The 17,901-nt window shown below is 43.3% G+C and overlaps 2 protein-coding genes across 6 annotated transcripts in view; both read left to right on the top strand.

The window, feature by feature from the left end:
- Positions 1–17,900, top strand: part of MFSD2B (MFSD2 lysolipid transporter B, sphingolipid) — a 64,003-nt gene extending 46,103 nt beyond the window's left edge. For 2 of the 4 annotated variants that reach the window (XM_032784870.2, XM_032784871.2), the window contains 5 exons: positions 5,553–5,633; positions 9,701–9,810; positions 11,267–11,410; positions 13,716–13,892; positions 15,727–17,893. In XM_032784870.2, the coding sequence (XP_032640761.1) occupies positions 5,553–5,633; positions 9,701–9,810; positions 11,267–11,410; positions 13,716–13,892; positions 15,727–15,784 (570 nt within the window). In that variant the 3' untranslated portion in view covers positions 15,785–17,893. Of the gene's footprint in view, positions 1–5,552; positions 5,634–9,700; positions 9,811–11,266; positions 11,411–13,715; positions 13,893–15,726 lie in introns of all 4 variants that reach the window. The other 2 variants (XM_032784868.2, XM_032784869.2) reach the window with 2 other exon arrangements.
- The window catches only part of UBXN2A (UBX domain protein 2A), a 368,202-nt gene that overhangs the window by 77,501 nt on the left and 272,800 nt on the right, over positions 1–17,901 (top strand). The window lies entirely within an intron of this gene.

The raw sequence follows: 17,901 nt of genomic DNA, 5'->3' as shown, positions 1-17,901 counted from the left end.
CTTTGGTCAGTTTGGGACTGCGATGAGGTAATACCTGACTCTGGAGGGTAGTGGGGGGCAAAGCCAAGAGGGAAGAAAGGACATGATAAAAGAGAGAGATGTTTGCCATGCACTCTCTCTCTTCCACCAACGTCTACACACACCACACCAAGCGACTAAAGCGCCGATCAAAGCAGAGAGCCTGGCTGAAGTGCAATCAGCCAGCCTCTGGTGAGAAGCATCTAAGTTTGTACGGGCAGCTTAGACTGTGTTTTGTTCTTATTTCATTTGATTAAATCCGACTTGTTATGCTGTGACTTCTAATCACTTAAAATCTATCTTTCATAGTTAATAAATTTGTTTGTTTATTCTACTTGAAGCAGTGCGTTTGGTTTGAAGTGTGTCAGAGACTCCTCTTGGGATAATAAACCTGGTACATATCAATTTCATAGTTAAACTGACAAACTCATATAAGCTTTCAGCTTCCAGCAGGCATAACCAGACCCTGCAAAACAGAGGTTCGTAGGGTTGCGTCTGGGACTGGAGATATTGGATAGTGTAATTTGGTTGCAAGTAGCTGGGAGCAGCTTACATGCCAAAGCCCGGGACTGGGGGTTGTCACAGCAGAGCAGAGTAAGGCTGGCTCCCAGGGTCAAGGATTGGAGTGACCTAGCAGATCACTGGTCCAGATAATACCAGAGGCGAACATCACACACTCCCCACCCAGGATGCAAGGTTTGGTGGCAGGACAAAGAACAGGTCCTTTCTCTCTGTCACCTGCTCAGAAAATGCTAATTGTGGATGCCTCCCTAGTAGCCTGGGGTGCACATCTGGACGAACAAATAGCACAAGGAACAGGGACACCTTGTGAGTCCAGGGTGCACAAAAATCTCATGGAACTGAGAGCAGTCTGAGAGACCTGCAAACAATTCTTACCATTCGTTCATTCCCAGCACATTCAGGTGATGTTAGGCAACATGACAGCTGTGTTCTACATCAACAAGCAAGGAGGAGCAAGATCTACGCCCTTTGCATAGAAGCAGTCTGCCTCTGGAATTGGTGCATTCGTCATCGGGTTACCTTGTCGGTAGGTTATGTTCCAGGAATTCACAATGCACGAGCAAACAGTCTCAGCACTTCTTGATGGATGACAAATGGGAGATTCACAATTCATTGGTGAAAGACCTATTCCAACAAAGAGGATCTCCGACTCTGAAATTATTTGCGTCTCAAGACAAGAAATGCACAATATACTGCACCGTGGGGTGTACAGTCATAATTCCAAGGGAGATGTCCTTCTACTCCCATGGATGGGAAATTTGATGTAGTCTCCCCCTACCCCATCCCACTCTTAACTTGAGTTCTCAAAGCCATTGCTCTCATATGGCCAAGAAAATTCAGTTCCCCATCCTTCTCAATTGTCATCTTGTCCACCAGTCAGCATCCAGTCCTTCCCAGACATCCTCTCCAGTAGGAGGGATAGCTCAGTGCTTTGAGCATTGGTCTGCTAAACCCAGGGTTGTGAGCTCAATCCCTGAGGGGGCCATTTGGGGAACTGGGGTAAAAATCTGGGGATTGGTCCAGCTTTGAGCAGTGGTTGGACTAGATGACCTCCTGAGACCCCTTCCAACCCTATGATTCTATGATAAGGGCAAGATCAGGCATCTGAATCCAGAGTAACTTCATCTCACAGCCTGGTAATTGAAAGGGCATTGAACATACAGCAGAAACATTCAATGGCTGTTAAAGTCATCCTGAACAATAGCAGGAAATAATCTACCAGAAGGTGTTACTTAGCTAAATTGAAAAGATTCTCTGTTTGTACTCAGTGTCACCAAATGTCCTCAGACAAAATGGACATTCCCAATGGACTGTCTGCTCACCTTGAAATTTTCTGGTCTTTCCCATAGATTCGTATGGGTTCACTTGGTAGCAATTAGCACCTGCCACCTTCCTCTTGATGTCTACTCTGTCTTCACACATCCAGTGACTGTGCGATTTCTGAAAGGCTTGATCAGACCTTCTCTCCCATAGCCAGACCTGCCCCGATATGGGTTCCAACTTGGTCCTTTCCATGCTAAGTAAACCCCCATTTGAACCACTAGCAAAATGCTTGCGTTCATGTTACTCTAGTACAGTGGCTCTCAAACTTTTTTTTACTGGTAACCTCTTTCACTTAGCAAACCTCTGATCCCTTTATAAATTAAAAACACTTTTTAATATATTTAACACCATTATAAATGCTGGAGGCAAAGCAGGTCTTGGGGTGGAAGTTGACAGCTCATGACCCCCTATGTAATAATCTTGTGACCCCTTAAGGGGTCCTGACCCCCAGTTTGAGAACCCCTGCTCTAGGAAGTTAGCCTTCCTGGGGAACATCATGCTTATGACTGACCCATTATATATCGTGTTCCATAAGAATAAGACTGCACCCTCATTTTGTGTCCAAAATAATTTCAGACTGTACACTTACTTGTATGGTTTTTTTGCTAAGCCTTATACCAACAATTGGGATCAGAGACTCCATTCCCTGGACATGCCTTGGGCACTGACATTCTATCTTCAGAGAAAAAGCCCTTTCTGAGATTGCCTGGGCTCTTTGTGGCCCTAGTGGAACACATGACTGGACAAATGTTATCTTCACGAAGACTATCCAAGTGGATTTCAGGTTGTATCTTGTTCTCTTACCAGTTATCTCATGCACCTCCACCTGGCGGAGCAACACCCGCTCCGCCAGAGCAAAGGTGCTTCAGCAGCTTCGCTTCAGGAAGTATCCCTCCTTGATATATGTAAAGAAGCCCTGTGGCGTTCTTTTCATATCCTCATAAGACACTTGTGTGTTGGTATAAGCCTCCTCATCTAAACATAGAAGTGTAGGATTGCAAGGGACCTTAGTATGTCAACTCGTCCAGTCCCCTAAACTCAAGGTAGGACTATTTAATAAAACATCCTTTGGGTCAGCATTCCTATAGAAGTCGTTGCACCCTCCTGCATCATGAGTACTGCTTGTCAGTCATGCAGAGTGAAATTCACATAGGGACCACCTTCTGTAATTGGCGTTCTTTAAGATGTGTGCTCCCTTCCTGTATTCCATTACCTGCCCTCCTTTTCCTTTACTTCGGATTGTAACACTTGGTTTACAGTATAGATGGAACTGGAGAGATGGTCAGTCAACACTGTCCCACCTACCCTTGCATCAGAGCATGGGGACCAACAGACACTACTAGCAAGAATCTTCCAGTTTCAGGTGCATAAAGCACATGCATATCCCACAGGTAATACAGGTAGGGACCGCATGTCTTGAAGAACTCTGGTTATGGAAGGTATGTAACCTTTCTTTTCTTACATCCCTAGTCTCTGCAGGTATTAGAAAGATACAAATACCAAGGAGGGAGAGGAATTGTTTAGGATGGTACAAGGTGGGGTAAAGCTAGAAATAATGGGATGCTATTTTGGCTTTGATCAGTTGCAATACTGGATATATCTGCCCTCAAAGGAGTGAATCCTGTACGTACTTACTTCACCTTTCTTTTAAAGGATGGTGTTGTGTTTAATTGTATCTATTGTGATAGACCCAGGCCAGTTGCTAACAACAGAGTAGTAGAAGGCAGGTATATTAGCCACTGGATAAGCAGTTTTCTGTTCCTGACTGACCAGAGCAGGGGCTGCTCCAGGCTAATGTGGACACCTGACACCAATTAGCCTGCAAAGAGTCAAGTGAGGCTGTTAAACTAATGTGAACACCTGACTCTAATTAAGGCCACTTTGATACTATAAAAGGGCTCACTCCAGTCAGGTCAAAGAGAGCCAGAGGAGAGGAAGTGCGGCTGAAGGGCTGGGTAATGAAGACACCTTCAAACCATGGGAAAGGGAGCCCTAAGGTAAGAGTGAAGAAGGCATTAAGAGAGAGAAGCAGGAGACCTGTGGGGAAGTAGCCCAGGGAAATGTAGCAAATCTGGCAGCGAAAGGTCAGCTGCCAACAGCTGCTGCCATTAGGGTCCCTGGGCCGGAACCGGAGTGGAGGGCAGGTCTGGGTTCCCCACAACCTGCCACTACAGAAACATGTCCTGGGAGGGGAAGACAGGCCCCTGTCCGGACAGGAGGCTCAACTGTTCTTGAATAAGCCTGTAGGGACAACAGAGACTGTGGGAGTTCTCTCACCAACCTCCTTGCTGGCTTATGATGAAAAAGGCTCAGTAGACTGTACCCTGGCTCTAGAAAGAAAAGGGCTACATGGAGGGTTGCAGTGAGCCTCTGAGGCTAGCATAAACTGCCTGGAAGTGCGGAACCCATGGGGACAAGGTCGGAGCTCTGCCACACTATATATATCTATAAATCTCTATACATACATATACACACAAGCAGGACCGGCACTAGGGTTTCTGGCGCCAGGTCGTCCGGGACTTCGCCGCCGGGCGGGCTCGGGCTCCTGACCGGGGGGGGCACCTTGGCTGCCGGGTCGGCGGCGGGGCTCCTGACCACCGGGGGAGGGGGGCGCCCTGGCTGCCGGGTCGCGCGGCGGCTCCCTGACCCTGGGAGGGGGGGCGCCCTGGGCTGCGGCTGCGGCAGCGCTCCCTGACCCAGGGGGGGGCGCCCTGGGCTGCGGCGGCGCGGCTCCCTGACCCGGGGGCGGGGGGCGCCTGGGCTGCCGGCTGCGGTGGGCTCCTGACCCCGGGCGGCGGGGCGCCCTGGGTGCCGGGTTGCTGCGGCGGCTCCTGACCCCGGGGCGGGGGCCGCCTGGGCTTCCGGGCTGCGGCGGCGGCTTCCTGACCCCGGGGAGGGAGGGGGGCTCCTGGGCTGCGCGGCGGCTCCCTGACGCGGGGGCGCCCTGGGCTGCCGGCGCGGTGGCAGGCACTGACCCGGGGAACTTGGGCTGCCGGCTGCAGGCAGCTCAGCCCCTCCAGCAGCAGCGGCTGCAACCATTTAAAAAATTTGGGGGGGGGGGCGCCACTTTTTGGCACCCCCAAATCTTGGCGCCCTAGGCAACCGCCTAGTTGGCCTAAATGGTTGCACCGGCCCTGCACACAAGTTTTCAGATGATTAAATGGAAGGCAGTAGCATGAAGTACAATTAGAATTTGCTGGGGGATGGACTGAATGACCTAGCAGGTCATTTCTGTCTCTAATTTCTATGGCTTCCGTTAAGAAAGGGAAAAATTAAGAAGCTTATTTTGAGAAAATTTCTGTTCTTAAAATGTATTTGAATAGTCTCTCTATCACTTTTCATTTGGGAATAGTGATTAGTCACTTATCACTTGGGACATTTAATAGTACACTGGACAAATCACCGGGGAATGTACTGTATTCTTTTCTATTTAAATTCTTATATTGTACCCATCACCTTGGTGTTCTGTGTCTGCATGGGACAGTTCTGCATAGAAATGAGATGGATTAGACGACCATCTCTTATTTCTGTGATTCTTAGTTGTCTGTTGGTGGTGAAGGGAGCAGGAATCTCAGAGTTCTTCCTCAGTCTCAATCCTTCGCATAGTACAATATAGGGTGTCACTGCAGCCTCTAGAGATGACCCTACACCTAGTCAGTACTGTACAAATATTTTTCCATCCTTTATAGGTATCAGCAGCAGTGAGCATTCCATTCTGGCAGTGGTTTCTACAGCGCTTTGGCAAGAAAAGTGCAGCATGTGGGATTTCCGTAAGTAAACCATTGTGTAAATCTATGCAACGTGGCATCTTACGTGTCAGTAAGATGTTAGTAGCTTCTTCAGGAACTGTTCACAACTTTTGAATAAAAACCGACACCAGCTGAAGTTTGCCTGATTTCAGGATTCATTTCAAACCTTGAATTGTAGCAGTTCAGGCAAACGCCAAGTTTTTCAAAGCAATTTTCCAAGACATGGGTTAGTGAGTGAAGGCGAGATGCAAACTTGACCCAAAGTTCCACTTTGTATCTGTCTCACAGAGTTGAACCTGAGCACAGAGTTTCAGATTCAGATCTGAACTGCCGTATGTTCAAGGGCTATGTTATCTGAGATTTAGCTTGGCTAGATTTGTTGGTTTCAGCTAACTCAGTCATAGGGAAGGGATTAGTGAAACCCCAGTGAACTGAATTGGGGGCAGATCTAGCATGAACCCCTTTGAACCGAAAGGATGGGCTTCCTGCAACATTGGGTTTTCCCTCTTCCTGCAAGTGTCCACAAAGTAAAATAAATAAATGAGATGCTATCATCTTAGCGATCCCAGAGGAAAGATGCCTAATTTAACTGTCACAGCTTCCCAAAGCAGAGCCAAGATGCCTTCCTGAGCTTTTGCTGACTTTTTGACTCCTCACTCTGGAGCTCAACTTGAGCTTTCAGCCTGGACACATCATACAGGCTGAAGCACTTTAAGTCCCTAGGAAGGAGGCAAGGAAGAAACTGAGAGCTTTATGTAAAACTCTGCCTGTAGATGACCCTTGGCATTGGCTGCATTTCTCCCTGGAATCTAGCTTTTTAAGTGTTTTAGTTTAATAACCTCAAACACTTCACAGCTAGTGGTAGCTGTTGGTGTAACTAATAGCAGCAATTTGTTGAAGCTAAAATCTATATATTGCAGGGATGTCTGATGAATTGGAGATGGGCTGAAAGCAATACACTGGCTTCAAATACCTCTGATCTTTTGATGCTTTTAAATATGCATCTGAAATTCACAGTTCAGGACCATCCCTGCTTCTGACTAGCAAAGGCAATTAGCAGAAGCTGAGATGGATCTCAAGGGAACAGAGTTACCTCCTAGGCACCCGTCTGTGCAGCAAAGAAAAGTGCTTTCTTCAGTCAAGTTGGCTCAATCAAGTCAGTTTACCATTATTGGAAAGCCCCTTCAACATAAACAAATCATGGTCTAGCATTTTTACCATTGTGTTAGTTAGTTGTGTTGTAGACTATGATAGAGCTGGATTGAAGAAAGCACCTTTTTTGCCATGTAGACACACCCTTGTATGGCATGAGTACTTCCTGTTTGCTCAGTGAAAGTCTCTTGTCTGGCAGTGCATCCCAAAGGCTTCCTTCGCCTTTGGGATGCACTGTAGCTCTTATATCTGCTCACCATCACTGTGAAGGCAGAATTGCCTCATTAATTGCAGCTGTATTTCTGTCACTGTAGAAGGTTCTGAAAAAAAAAATCTGAAGAGAGGTGGTTTTCCTGCCATAATTTCAGCGCCCTTTAGGGTGAAGGGAGGAGGGACTTCTCAGAGGTGATTTGAAAATGGGATGGTTACCTGAAAAAATGAGCACCTGTATAAACTCAGCATTATAGTATAGTTCTTGTATTTGAGATGATGGACATAGCCTCTTTTTTTACCATTCCTCCTCAAGTTTAAATTGGTTGGAGGGGGTGGATTAGTGGTCTAAACACTAGCTCTATAATATCTAAATTTCCTGGAACTATAGGTTCAAACCTCACTAGAGTCAACCCAGCCCTTTGTCCATCTAGGGTAAAGAGATTGAGTTATGTGTGGTGCATAGTTTTTTGGGTAGATATTTTAAAAATGGAGGCCATTTCTGCTCCACATGAGTGTTAAAGATCTCATGCAGTTCTTTCTGTAAAGGATTGCCCCAACATTCTTGGCCAAAACTTCCCTTCCCTCTGCCCTACTGTGCTGTGTAGGTTACTACCATTCGGCCACAGGTGGCTCCATTTCCATATTGCTGCTTGTCAATAGTTTGTGAAGTTCTTCTGGATGGAGGCATGATCTGACAATAGAATATTGCCGTTACTGCTCCTGGTGGGTCAGGTGAGAGGGGGAGTGTGATCACCTAAGGATTTAAAGTTTTGTTTTAGAAATAGAAAAAAATGAGATGCATGGGATGCTTATTGCAGTGATTTTTTTTCTACAGCTTAGAGAGCTCTGCTCTCATATATCTGCCTTTGCACAAGAGATACTTTTAAGAATTACCATTTCAGTTCTGCCTGTCCTGGGTCATGCTCCTTCCTCACTAGAAAAATCAATTTTAAATCAGTATTATTATTGATTTAAAAACCTCTCTGGATGCTCTGGCCCCAGTGGGCACACAACGTTGAGCACAGAGTTAATCGTCAGATTGTTTGCAGGCAATGTGCGATCTTGTATTGCTGGAGTGCTCTCTTGTGGTGAAGTAATGATTTTGCTACAAGCATTGTAGGCTAATGCAAAGGCTGTTTATGCTGGGAACTTGTAGTCTCGGAAGATGTTTTGCTCCTTGTTTGGGTTTACCAACAAATGCCTGTTCCTTGGATGGGAACTGCATTTAAAATGTAAGACAAGTGTCCCCTGTTTAAATGGATTAGACCCCAGCAGGCAAGATATCCAAGATCACCGATTTCCTTGCAAAAAAAATAGCAAGCGCAAAGTAGAAGCACCCTCACTGAAGTCTCTGCTCATGCCCTCAGCCTCCCCAACCCTCAAATATAGTGCAGAGAATCAAAATGAGCAACACAAACCCAAGAAGCTTTAAGTGTTTCTTATTTAACATAAATTACATTTTCTGCAGACCTCAGCTTTGTGCTTTGTGATGCATTGTGTCAGTTACTTACAGGAATGTGAGGTGATATCACAAGACTGGTATGGAATGCAGGGACAACTGGGGAGCATGGCTTTTGAGTCCACATTTTAAATGAGGGAGTCTCTACCCCTTATTAGCCCATTGTTCCAAATGGAAGTGAAAATCAAATCCAGGTCATCCAAATTTAGATTTCCAATTCTGGAAATGTGGACCTTCATGATTTACCCAAGGTTATAATGCGAGTCAGTGACAGACATGGGGAAGGTGGTAGGATAAATTGTCCTACTGCTGCTAGCCACTAGACCATATTGTCTCCCTAGTGTTCGTTATTTATACTTAGTATCCCGGTTTTTGAAAAAGTCACTGAAGACCAAAGTGTCCCGTAGCTCCTTGTAAATCAGTAATTGATTTCACCTGTGAAATGGGTTATTTTAAATCCAGACATGACTCAAAGTCCCTTGCAGTGCCTGGGCTGTAATGGAAATGTTCCTGTTGTTGAAAATAAAGTGGAGATGGCAGCACTGGCTGACTTGTTCTGTTCTAAAATATTGTCACCTCTAGAGCCCTGCGCAGAACTATTTTTTGAATCTCTCTCCTGTCTTGCTGTGCAATACCCACTACCACTCCCACCCACACCCTCATTGTTTCTTGCATTTTTATACTGCTCCCACCGACAGAAATCTTAGACCCCGCAAATCCCGCAAGAGAGAGAGATTTATTAAACAACAGAATTCAGGCTCAATTTTTACCACTAAAAACCATAAATCTTGCTGAAACCATGTAAACTATACTTTAACTCTTGTTATAATAGACATCAAATCTCTTTCTACCCCTCTCTTAAATTTAAGTATTAAAACCTTTATTTAAAAAAAAGATTGTGTTTTCCCACCAATTACCAGTTTGAGATTTTGCCCACCCATTCCCACCCACAACAAAGTACATTTTACCCACTCCCACTATTATGGCAGTAGGTCCTGCAGGACCTATGGGATCCCAGTCCTGCTGCAGAGCTCTAGTCATTTCCTCCCTTTTGCTAAGCTAAGTAACGAACTAGGACTCTGTGGGAGCATCATTCGCTCACAACACTGACACTTTAAGCTTTGTTGGACCATAGCAATATATAAACTGCTGTTTCACAATGCTGCCTCTTCTGTGTGAAAAAATATATTTTCCATTGTATGCCATATACTTTTCAAATACCTTATCTACCATTTTTCTTCTGGTTCTTCTTTCCCTCTCTTAGTGGATGATTCCTTTTGCGGTCATGCTGGTTACAATCCCAAATCTGGTTTTGGCTTACGTGGTGGCCTTTGTCTCTGGTCTCAGTATTGCATCATCTTTGCTGTTGCCATGGTAGGCAAATCTTATGTTTGAAGTGTGTGTGTGTACTGTGTGGAGTTCAGCATGTAAACACTCAGAATTTGGCAACAGTTACCACCCAGTGGTATCTGAGAAATCAGAGTTTTCCACTATATCTAGACTCGGAGAGGTCTGTGATAACTATGTTGTAATCAGTGTCATGTGTCAGCTGTTAATGTCTGGTATGTGTGTATATATGTGTAAATGTAAATGCTCTCTGAAAATATTCGTAAATTAATTAGTAATCTTACATGTGTCTAGAACTCCTGAGAATAGTAAATCAATCAGTCGTTCAGACTTAGTTTTTAATAGTTCTCTAGAGTTTATATTGGAAATTGCATACAAATCAATTAATACTAAACAATTAAGAATGTAGCATAGGCAGCCTGCACCAATTTGTAGATCCTTACAAAGCAGCCCTATGATGGAGAGCAAATGCAGGAGTGTCCTATAGGGGCAGGCATAGGTGCTGACTCATGGGTATTTCAGGGCTTTGACTTTAGGTCAGCAACTCTAAATCCTCTGCATCAGTGGGATAATAGGCCCTTCTAGTGTCCTAACACTGCTGCTTTGTTAATGCACTCTAGTTAGTTATATGATAGGGCTTCTCATAGTTTCACAATCACCCAATATCAAACTCAGATATTTTTGTACCTTTCTATTATCATAGAATCATAGAATATCTGGGTTGGAAGGGACCTCAGGAGGTCGTCTAGTCCAACCCCCTGCTCAAAGCAGGACCAACCGCAACTAAATCATCCATTTCTATTACTTTAAAAAAGAGGTAAATATTGTAACCATGCAATGTGAATAAAGTTCTACCTTGGGGTTTTGTTTGCTTACTAGATTACAACCTTGTGAACTGTTGTTGTTGTCATGCATTTCCTATTAAAACTTTTTGTCCTCCTTTCAATCAGTATAACCTATTTGACTAGCTCCCTGCAGAAGTAGTAAATCAAAATGTCATCAAACTCATTTGTGAAAGAAGGTTTTCTGCTTAGTAGTTAAATTACCCAGCAGTGTGCTGCAAATGTTTTAACAAGTGCCTCCCTCAAAAATGTTCCACCTCAGTCAGCAAATTTTGACATTCCCTGGGTAAAACATTCTACCCACTCAGTTGAACCAATGAGGGTTTGCAAAACCAAATTCCAGCCTCCACTGCCCACCTTTACATTTAGATGACAAAGCCCCTACCGTTACTAATTTTTGTCTGTTGACCTAGCAGTGCAAAGTTAACACCTTCTTTTCTGTTTCTGTGTTCTTTGCCATCTGACTTTCTCTGTTTGTAATTCTCAGCCTAAATATCGTGTCAAAAATAAATGATCTCGTTTGCACAGTTAATTCCACAAATCAAACCTTCAAGAAAAAAGACCCTGTAAACTCTATGGTAAAGAGGCTCAGTAACTTCTGCTTGAGGCTTTTACACGCCCCTTCTCTTGCTGGTTTGCAGGTCAATGTTGCCTGATGTAGTTGATCATTTTCGCCTGCTGAATCCTCATGCAAAGGGACCTGAAACCATCTTTTATTCTTCATATGTCTTCTTTACTAAGATGTCGGCCGGGATTGGATTAGGAATTTCTGCAGCAAGCCTGGAGTAAGTGATGTTTTATATCCACTTAGTTGCTGTATTAAAGGGCTCTGAGGTGCTGTGTGGTAATTGCCTTCTCACCATTCACAAAAGGAGGGAGCTCAAAGACAGTCTGGTTGCCAGCTTGAATTTGTAATGGCCGAATCCTAAACACAAAATTGTTATCTGACAGATCAGACCTCTGGTCAGCAGGACGCCTGGTGGCCTGTTAAGAACTGTTTGGTTTTAGATTGCTTTCTTTAGGTAGCCGCATGGACTTAGTGGTTTGGGCACTAAGAATCAGGAAACCTGGGTTCTGTTCTCAGTTCTGTCTCAGGGTGTCTTTGTTATAGAATCATAGAATATTAAGGTTGGAAGAGACCTTAGGGGGTGTTTGTCAAGCCAGGCCTTAAAAACCTCTAAGGATGTAGATTCAACCACCTTCCTAGGTTGACCTTGAGCAAGTCAATTCTTTGGCCCAGTGCCCTCCCACTGTTTGTCTAGTCCTATTTAGATTTTATTTTATTTTGAACAAAAAATAGCATTTTTTCCTAGGAAAAGCAGACCATGCCTTTTAAAGTTTTCATGTCTTCGAAACCCCAATATCCAATGGAAAAATTTCAACCAGCCAGATTAATGTCACAAATCACTTTTTTCAAATAGATTGGTAGAGCCAGTGTAATTAACCAGATATTTCTGAAATGTTCTTGAAAAGTGGAGTGCTGTGACCCTACAGTACCTCCCCTCCACACTGACCTTGACTTTGCACCATAGAGGTCACATTATGTAGAGCAGGAGATCAGGTCCCCATTGACAGTTGTGATTTAACCATGTGTCTTCTGCGACTGCTACTCCAGTTTAAGACTGGAGAAACCAAAATGAGAAGTTGGGATGTGGTAGCTCCCATGTAGACTGCACTGCGAACCACTTGTCAGTTCTTATCTGTCAACAAGCTGTCATGAATTTGCAGCAGATGCTGCAGTGCTTTTTTTCCCTAAGGAAAACAAGTCTCTGTGTTTTAGTGACTACATACGGAGAGCTCATAACTAACAGAATTACTGTCAACTGATTAACGCTACTTCACTTCAGTTAGTGAGCTCCCAGCAGTTTGCCATCTGCTGGAGTCCAGAGCTGACATTTATGGGAGAGCATAGGAGGCAATTTGATGGAATATGGGTAATAATTTTTCATAGGTGCATGTTCAGGATGAAACAGAATAACTCTACAAGTTGGCACTGAACAGCTCAGGGCATCAGTAATTGTAATATTATGCACACCTCTGGCCCTGATTCAGCCTATCACATAAGTACATGCTTAACTTTAAGCATAGGAGTAATCCTTTCCCTGTTCAGCAAAGCTCTGAAGCACGTCCTTAGCTTTAAGGAGGTAAGAACTTCTGTTGATGCCAGTGGCACTACTCACCTTCGTTTAAAGTTGAGCACATGCTTAAGAGTTTTGTTGAGTAGGAATAGGATTCACTTATCAGACAAGCTCCCCTATATAGAGACTTGGCAGAATTCAATTTTTATTTTTTTATAATTCTGATGGATAAGATCAATATTTATTTTAAGCATTTTTTCAATTTTTATCTATTTAAATTTTCACAATGGCACAAAATTATGGGTTTTAAGTTTTTATTTTATTTTTATCTATTTAAATGTTCACAGTTGTGGGACATTATGGGGGGAGATCAGACAATTATTTAATGAAAATGGATGTTGAGATTAAAAAAGCTAAAGCTTTATAACCATTAAAACACAAATTGTCAACATCACGTCAAAATATACAAAATAGATCTCCGTAAATCAAACTCTACTAAGTTCTCAAGGAGCATTTTTTCTTACTTTGCCTCTGTGTACATTTTGATTATTGTCAATGGAAATATTTTTTCCTCAGTTTGTGTGTGTACAGTGAAATAGACATTTATCAATAAAAATCTAATCCTTCCAAGCCTAGCTATATAGGATTTCATTTCACTGTTGTGTCTCTTTGTTAATTATTAAGTCTGTACAGTAGTAAGAACAGCATGTAATTCCGTGCTTTGGCTGCATAAAGGTAATGAAATTATTTCAGAGAAGGCACAAGACAAAGAGTGGAAGAAAGGTGGGGAAAGGGCTGAAATCAATGACAAATTTCATGTTGGTAGCCGTAGGATTGACTCCCCTTCCACCAAAGGGAGCAGATAAGATATAAAAAGAGGAAGCGTAAGAAGAAATTGCAGCAGCTGTTCAGTTGGTGGTGGAAGGGCAGGAGACTGGGGAAAGCCCTTAATGTGACCAAGTGCCTGTTAGGTAGGGGAATAACAGCAGTGTCCGTATGTGTGTTTTCATAGGTTTGCCGGTTATAAACCAGGGATGTGCAGGCAATCCAGCACTGTGATCCTCACACTGAAAATCCTGATTGGGGCAGTCCCTGCTATTCTCATTGTTATAGGCTTATCCATACTCCTCTTCTACCCAATCACTGAAAAAAGTCGAAAAGAAACTGAATTTGCACTCGAGCTGTTAAGGTAGGTTTGACTCAGCAGCAAAGTGCAATAATATCAGAGCAGCCTCTCTTACAGGATCTTAGGATTCAGGGTGGGGGAAATTATTAACTACTATCACAGTTTTGGGTTTAAGTTTTTTAAATTCTGTAAATTAGCAGAACGTTACATTTTTCTAGTACAGGGGTTCTCAAACTTGGGGTCAGAGCCATCAGCCTCTATTCCAAACCCCGCTTTGCCTCCAGCATTTATAATGGTGTTAAATATATTTTAAAGTGTTTTTAATATATAAGGGGGGTCACGCTCAGAGGCTTGCTATATGAAAGGAATCACCAATACAGAAGTTTGAGAACTACTGTTCTAGTATCTTAGCTTTGTTGCAGAGTCCTTGTGCATGCATCCAACGAAGTGGGTATTTACCCACTGTGGCAAACTCAGGACAATTAGCTACCAGGAGAGGGGTAGTAATTAGTCCCAGATGGGTTAAAAGGCCTCTCCCTCTCCATTGAGGGGAGATAGCCATGGAGAAATAAGGTTCAGCTGGAAAAGGGGTTACCAGGGAACTAATTAGCTTCAGCTGGCCCCAATTGCTGGGGACCTTTTTAAACACTCCCTGGCAGGGAAGTGGAGTGGAGTAGCTGCCAGTGAGTAGGTTGGTGAAACTCTTCCTGCAAGGGAGAGTGCACTCTCCCCAGAAGGAGAGAAAAACAGAGCTAGGGACTGACTGAGAATGGATCAGCAGACCCTGCGTGACTGGGAAGGATTTTTGCTTTGCCCAAGCCTCTGGCTCCAAGGCAAGAAGGGACTGAGCCAGCAGAGGAGAAGCAGGTACTTTGCCACACCATGAAAGCTCATGCTCCAAAATGTCTTTTAGTTTATAAGGTGCTACAGGACTCTTTGCTGCTTGTGTATATAAGGTGTCTTTGTAAGAGATTACTTCTGTTTTGTTTCCCAAAGTTATCTGCAAATTTAAATGATACAAAATAATGCACAGAAATCACATAATCCACCAGCCTTCCATGGGTGAAGCATAGCACAGCACCATTATACTAAAGTTTAAGCTTGGACATGGAGAATACTGTACCCAGCAGAAACCAGAAGAGGGTATTTTTTAGGTCATGTTTAATTATATTCTCCTTAGCTATCTGCAAATGGGAAAAATGTGACTTTTTTTTCTTTCTGGTGTGTAAAGAAAGTCTGAAATCTTGTGGTAGGGTGAGGTTAAGCATTTGTTCTGCATGTTTTTTACATTCATTCATATCATCTTTTCCTTTTCTTTTCTTCCTGGAAGACTCCTGGTCCAGTTAAAAAAAAAAAAAAAAATAGGCCAAATATCAAGGGTGAGGGGAGTAAACCCTCAGCCATCATTTAGCATATTTAAGACAATATTAAGTCCTCAACATATACTGTAGAACAATCCCCCCTATCTGGATGATGGATTAGATAATATAACATAATTAGGGGGTGAAAGGATAGCTCAGTGGTTTGCGCATTAGCCTGCTAAACCCAGGGTTGTGAGCTCAGTCCTTGAGGGGGCTACTTAGGGGTCTGGGGCAAAATCAGTACATGGTCCTGGACTCAATGACCTTTCAGGGTTTAGATAGGTATATCTCCATATATTGTTATTTAATAGGTCTTTGCTGTTTCTCCTTTGTATGATCTTAAAATACCAGATGTGGAAATTGGTCAAGACACTAAAACAAACATACCTTGCTAGTAGTTCTCACCTTCTCTCTCTTTATTATTCAAGGTTGCTAAATTTTAACCTATAAGTTTAGCTACAAAAATAACAGTAAAATAACAGCCAGCAAGGAAAAGTAGAAATCTCTTCACCTGTGTTCCTCTCTGCCTTTTACAGAAGGAGTCATCCGAGCACTGACAACCTTTCCAAAAATGAAGAGGATACTTGGATATGAAAGTTCAGACAGAAGTGTCTCTTCAAACCGAAGTCTGACCTCAGTTTCCAAAGCACTGTACTTGGGGGGTGGAAGGAAGGGAATGACTTCTGAGTTATCCCACATAAGTTTTATTAGAGGATACTGGAAGCACCAGTACACAAAAGTGCAAAGAGCTCTGTTACATTAAGGGTAAGGATCTGATTTTGACTGACAAAATAGGAAGATTCTGAGGAAAGCCAATAAGGTGCCTCAAGGGGATGCTCACAGTTCATAAGTATGTAAACTTCATCCAGTGTTCTGATGCCCTTAAAGTGGTGTTAGAAAGATTCAGTAGGTGGCACTCTTCCCTCTAGTCAGTGCTGAACCAGAGCCCCAGCACTGTACTGAGGATAACCTGCTTCTGAAGATGCTGTGTTTTGTATGAGACATAAAATCAAAGTCCTGCAATCACTAAATTTCTTCTGGAACTGTTGGCAAGATCCAGGGGTGTTTAAACATGGTGTCCTGGCCAAACTTTAACTCAGGAGATTACATTCTTCTGACTTAAATTGTCCTTGTATCCTCTGTTGGATACAGTATTCTTCATCACTTTTTTCTAAACTGTTTGCTGCACATTTGCTACGTGTCACTCTAGAAGTGTCTGCATTTCAGTGGCTGATGGACGTGATCCTTGTGTATAATTTGTTCAAGTTTGTAAAGCCCTTAGGGATTCTGAGGATGAAATGTGCTGTCAACATGTAAGATTTAGTGCTTCTTTTTGAGTTCCAACAAGCCCTGGATGCAGTTGGTAACAGAACTGCATGTTGAAAACGTTCTCACAAATAACTGCTCCAAACCTGATTTTAATGTGACTTTATTTGGGGGCGTTAAGTCAAACTTTTGTATTAATAGAGGCCTACATTTTCAAGAGTGATTGACTAGTGGTCTGGGGTACCTCAGTTTTTGAGTGCCTCCTTGACACTTCAGAGTGCCCAGTTGTCAGAGTGTGGGTGCTCTGCTCTTTCTAAAAATCAGGCCCACTTCAGGCAGGTCATGTTGAAGCACCCAAAACCACTAGTCACTTCTGGAAATTTTAGTCCCTACAGGTTTGTGTTTTAGTTGTATGAGGCACACATTCCCACATACAGAATGCTGGCCTGCATCTATTGAGAGCTGCAGCAGTGCTACAAATTCTCAGCATATATGTAGCAATTTAGAATAATGAGCCTGGACTGGTTATCTAGTTGGTGCCTTTTTGAGCCATGGTGCTTTAGAAGCATTAATTAAAGCCTCCCCACACCCCTGTAAGGGGTACATACTACTGCGCACATCTTTCAGGGAGGGAAACTGACCCACAGAGATTAAGAGTTAATCCAGCTCCCCTTGGAGTCAGTGGGAGTTGGATTAGGCTGTAAGTGATTTGCTCAAGGTCATCCAGCAATTTAGTGATGATACTGAGACTAGATTACAGGGAAGCCTTTTACTGAAAGACACTGTGAAGTGAAATTAATGCATCTGCTTAAGTCCTGTTGACTTCAATGAGACTTGAACACATGGTTAAATGCTTGTTGACTAAGGATGGCCTTAACCACATGTATAAGAGTTTTGGTGAATTGAAGCCAAAATCTGCTTTTGGTTTAGGTCATGGACAAAACAGAAGTATCTGTATACTGGTGGCATTTATCTTTGAAAGAGTACAAATCATAAGCAGCTTTGTCAGTTTGGAGTCTGATAGAATTTGAAACCAAGAGATACTATATTCTAAAATATGAGTTTTCTGTTATGCAAGTAATATTACACAGCAGCGAAACTGTAGAAAACAAACAAGTTGGAAGTGCCAGTCTATACCTATAGATAATTTTGTGTCTTTAAATATTCCACTTTTAAAACAACAAAAAGTACTGGTAAAAGCCAGGTTGCCCATCCAATTTAACTTTTTTTGCAATGCAAATGTTACTAGCTAGAGCAGGGGCAGGCAAAATTTTTGGCCTGAGGGCTGCATCGAGTTTCTGAAATTGTATGGAGGGCTGGTTAGGGGAGGCCTCTCGCCCCCTGATGGCCCTCTGGGATTCCTGCCCCATCCAATCCCCCCTGTTCCCTGACTGCCCCCTGCCGCCCCATCCAAGCCCTCCTCTCATTCCTGACTCCTCCCCCCC

The sequence above is a fragment of the Chelonoidis abingdonii genome, chromosome 3 (assembly GCF_003597395.2).
Source record: "Chelonoidis abingdonii isolate Lonesome George chromosome 3, CheloAbing_2.0, whole genome shotgun sequence".
NCBI lineage: Eukaryota > Metazoa > Chordata > Testudines > Testudinidae > Chelonoidis > Chelonoidis abingdonii.
This window is presented reverse-complemented; position numbering and strand designations above follow the sequence as displayed.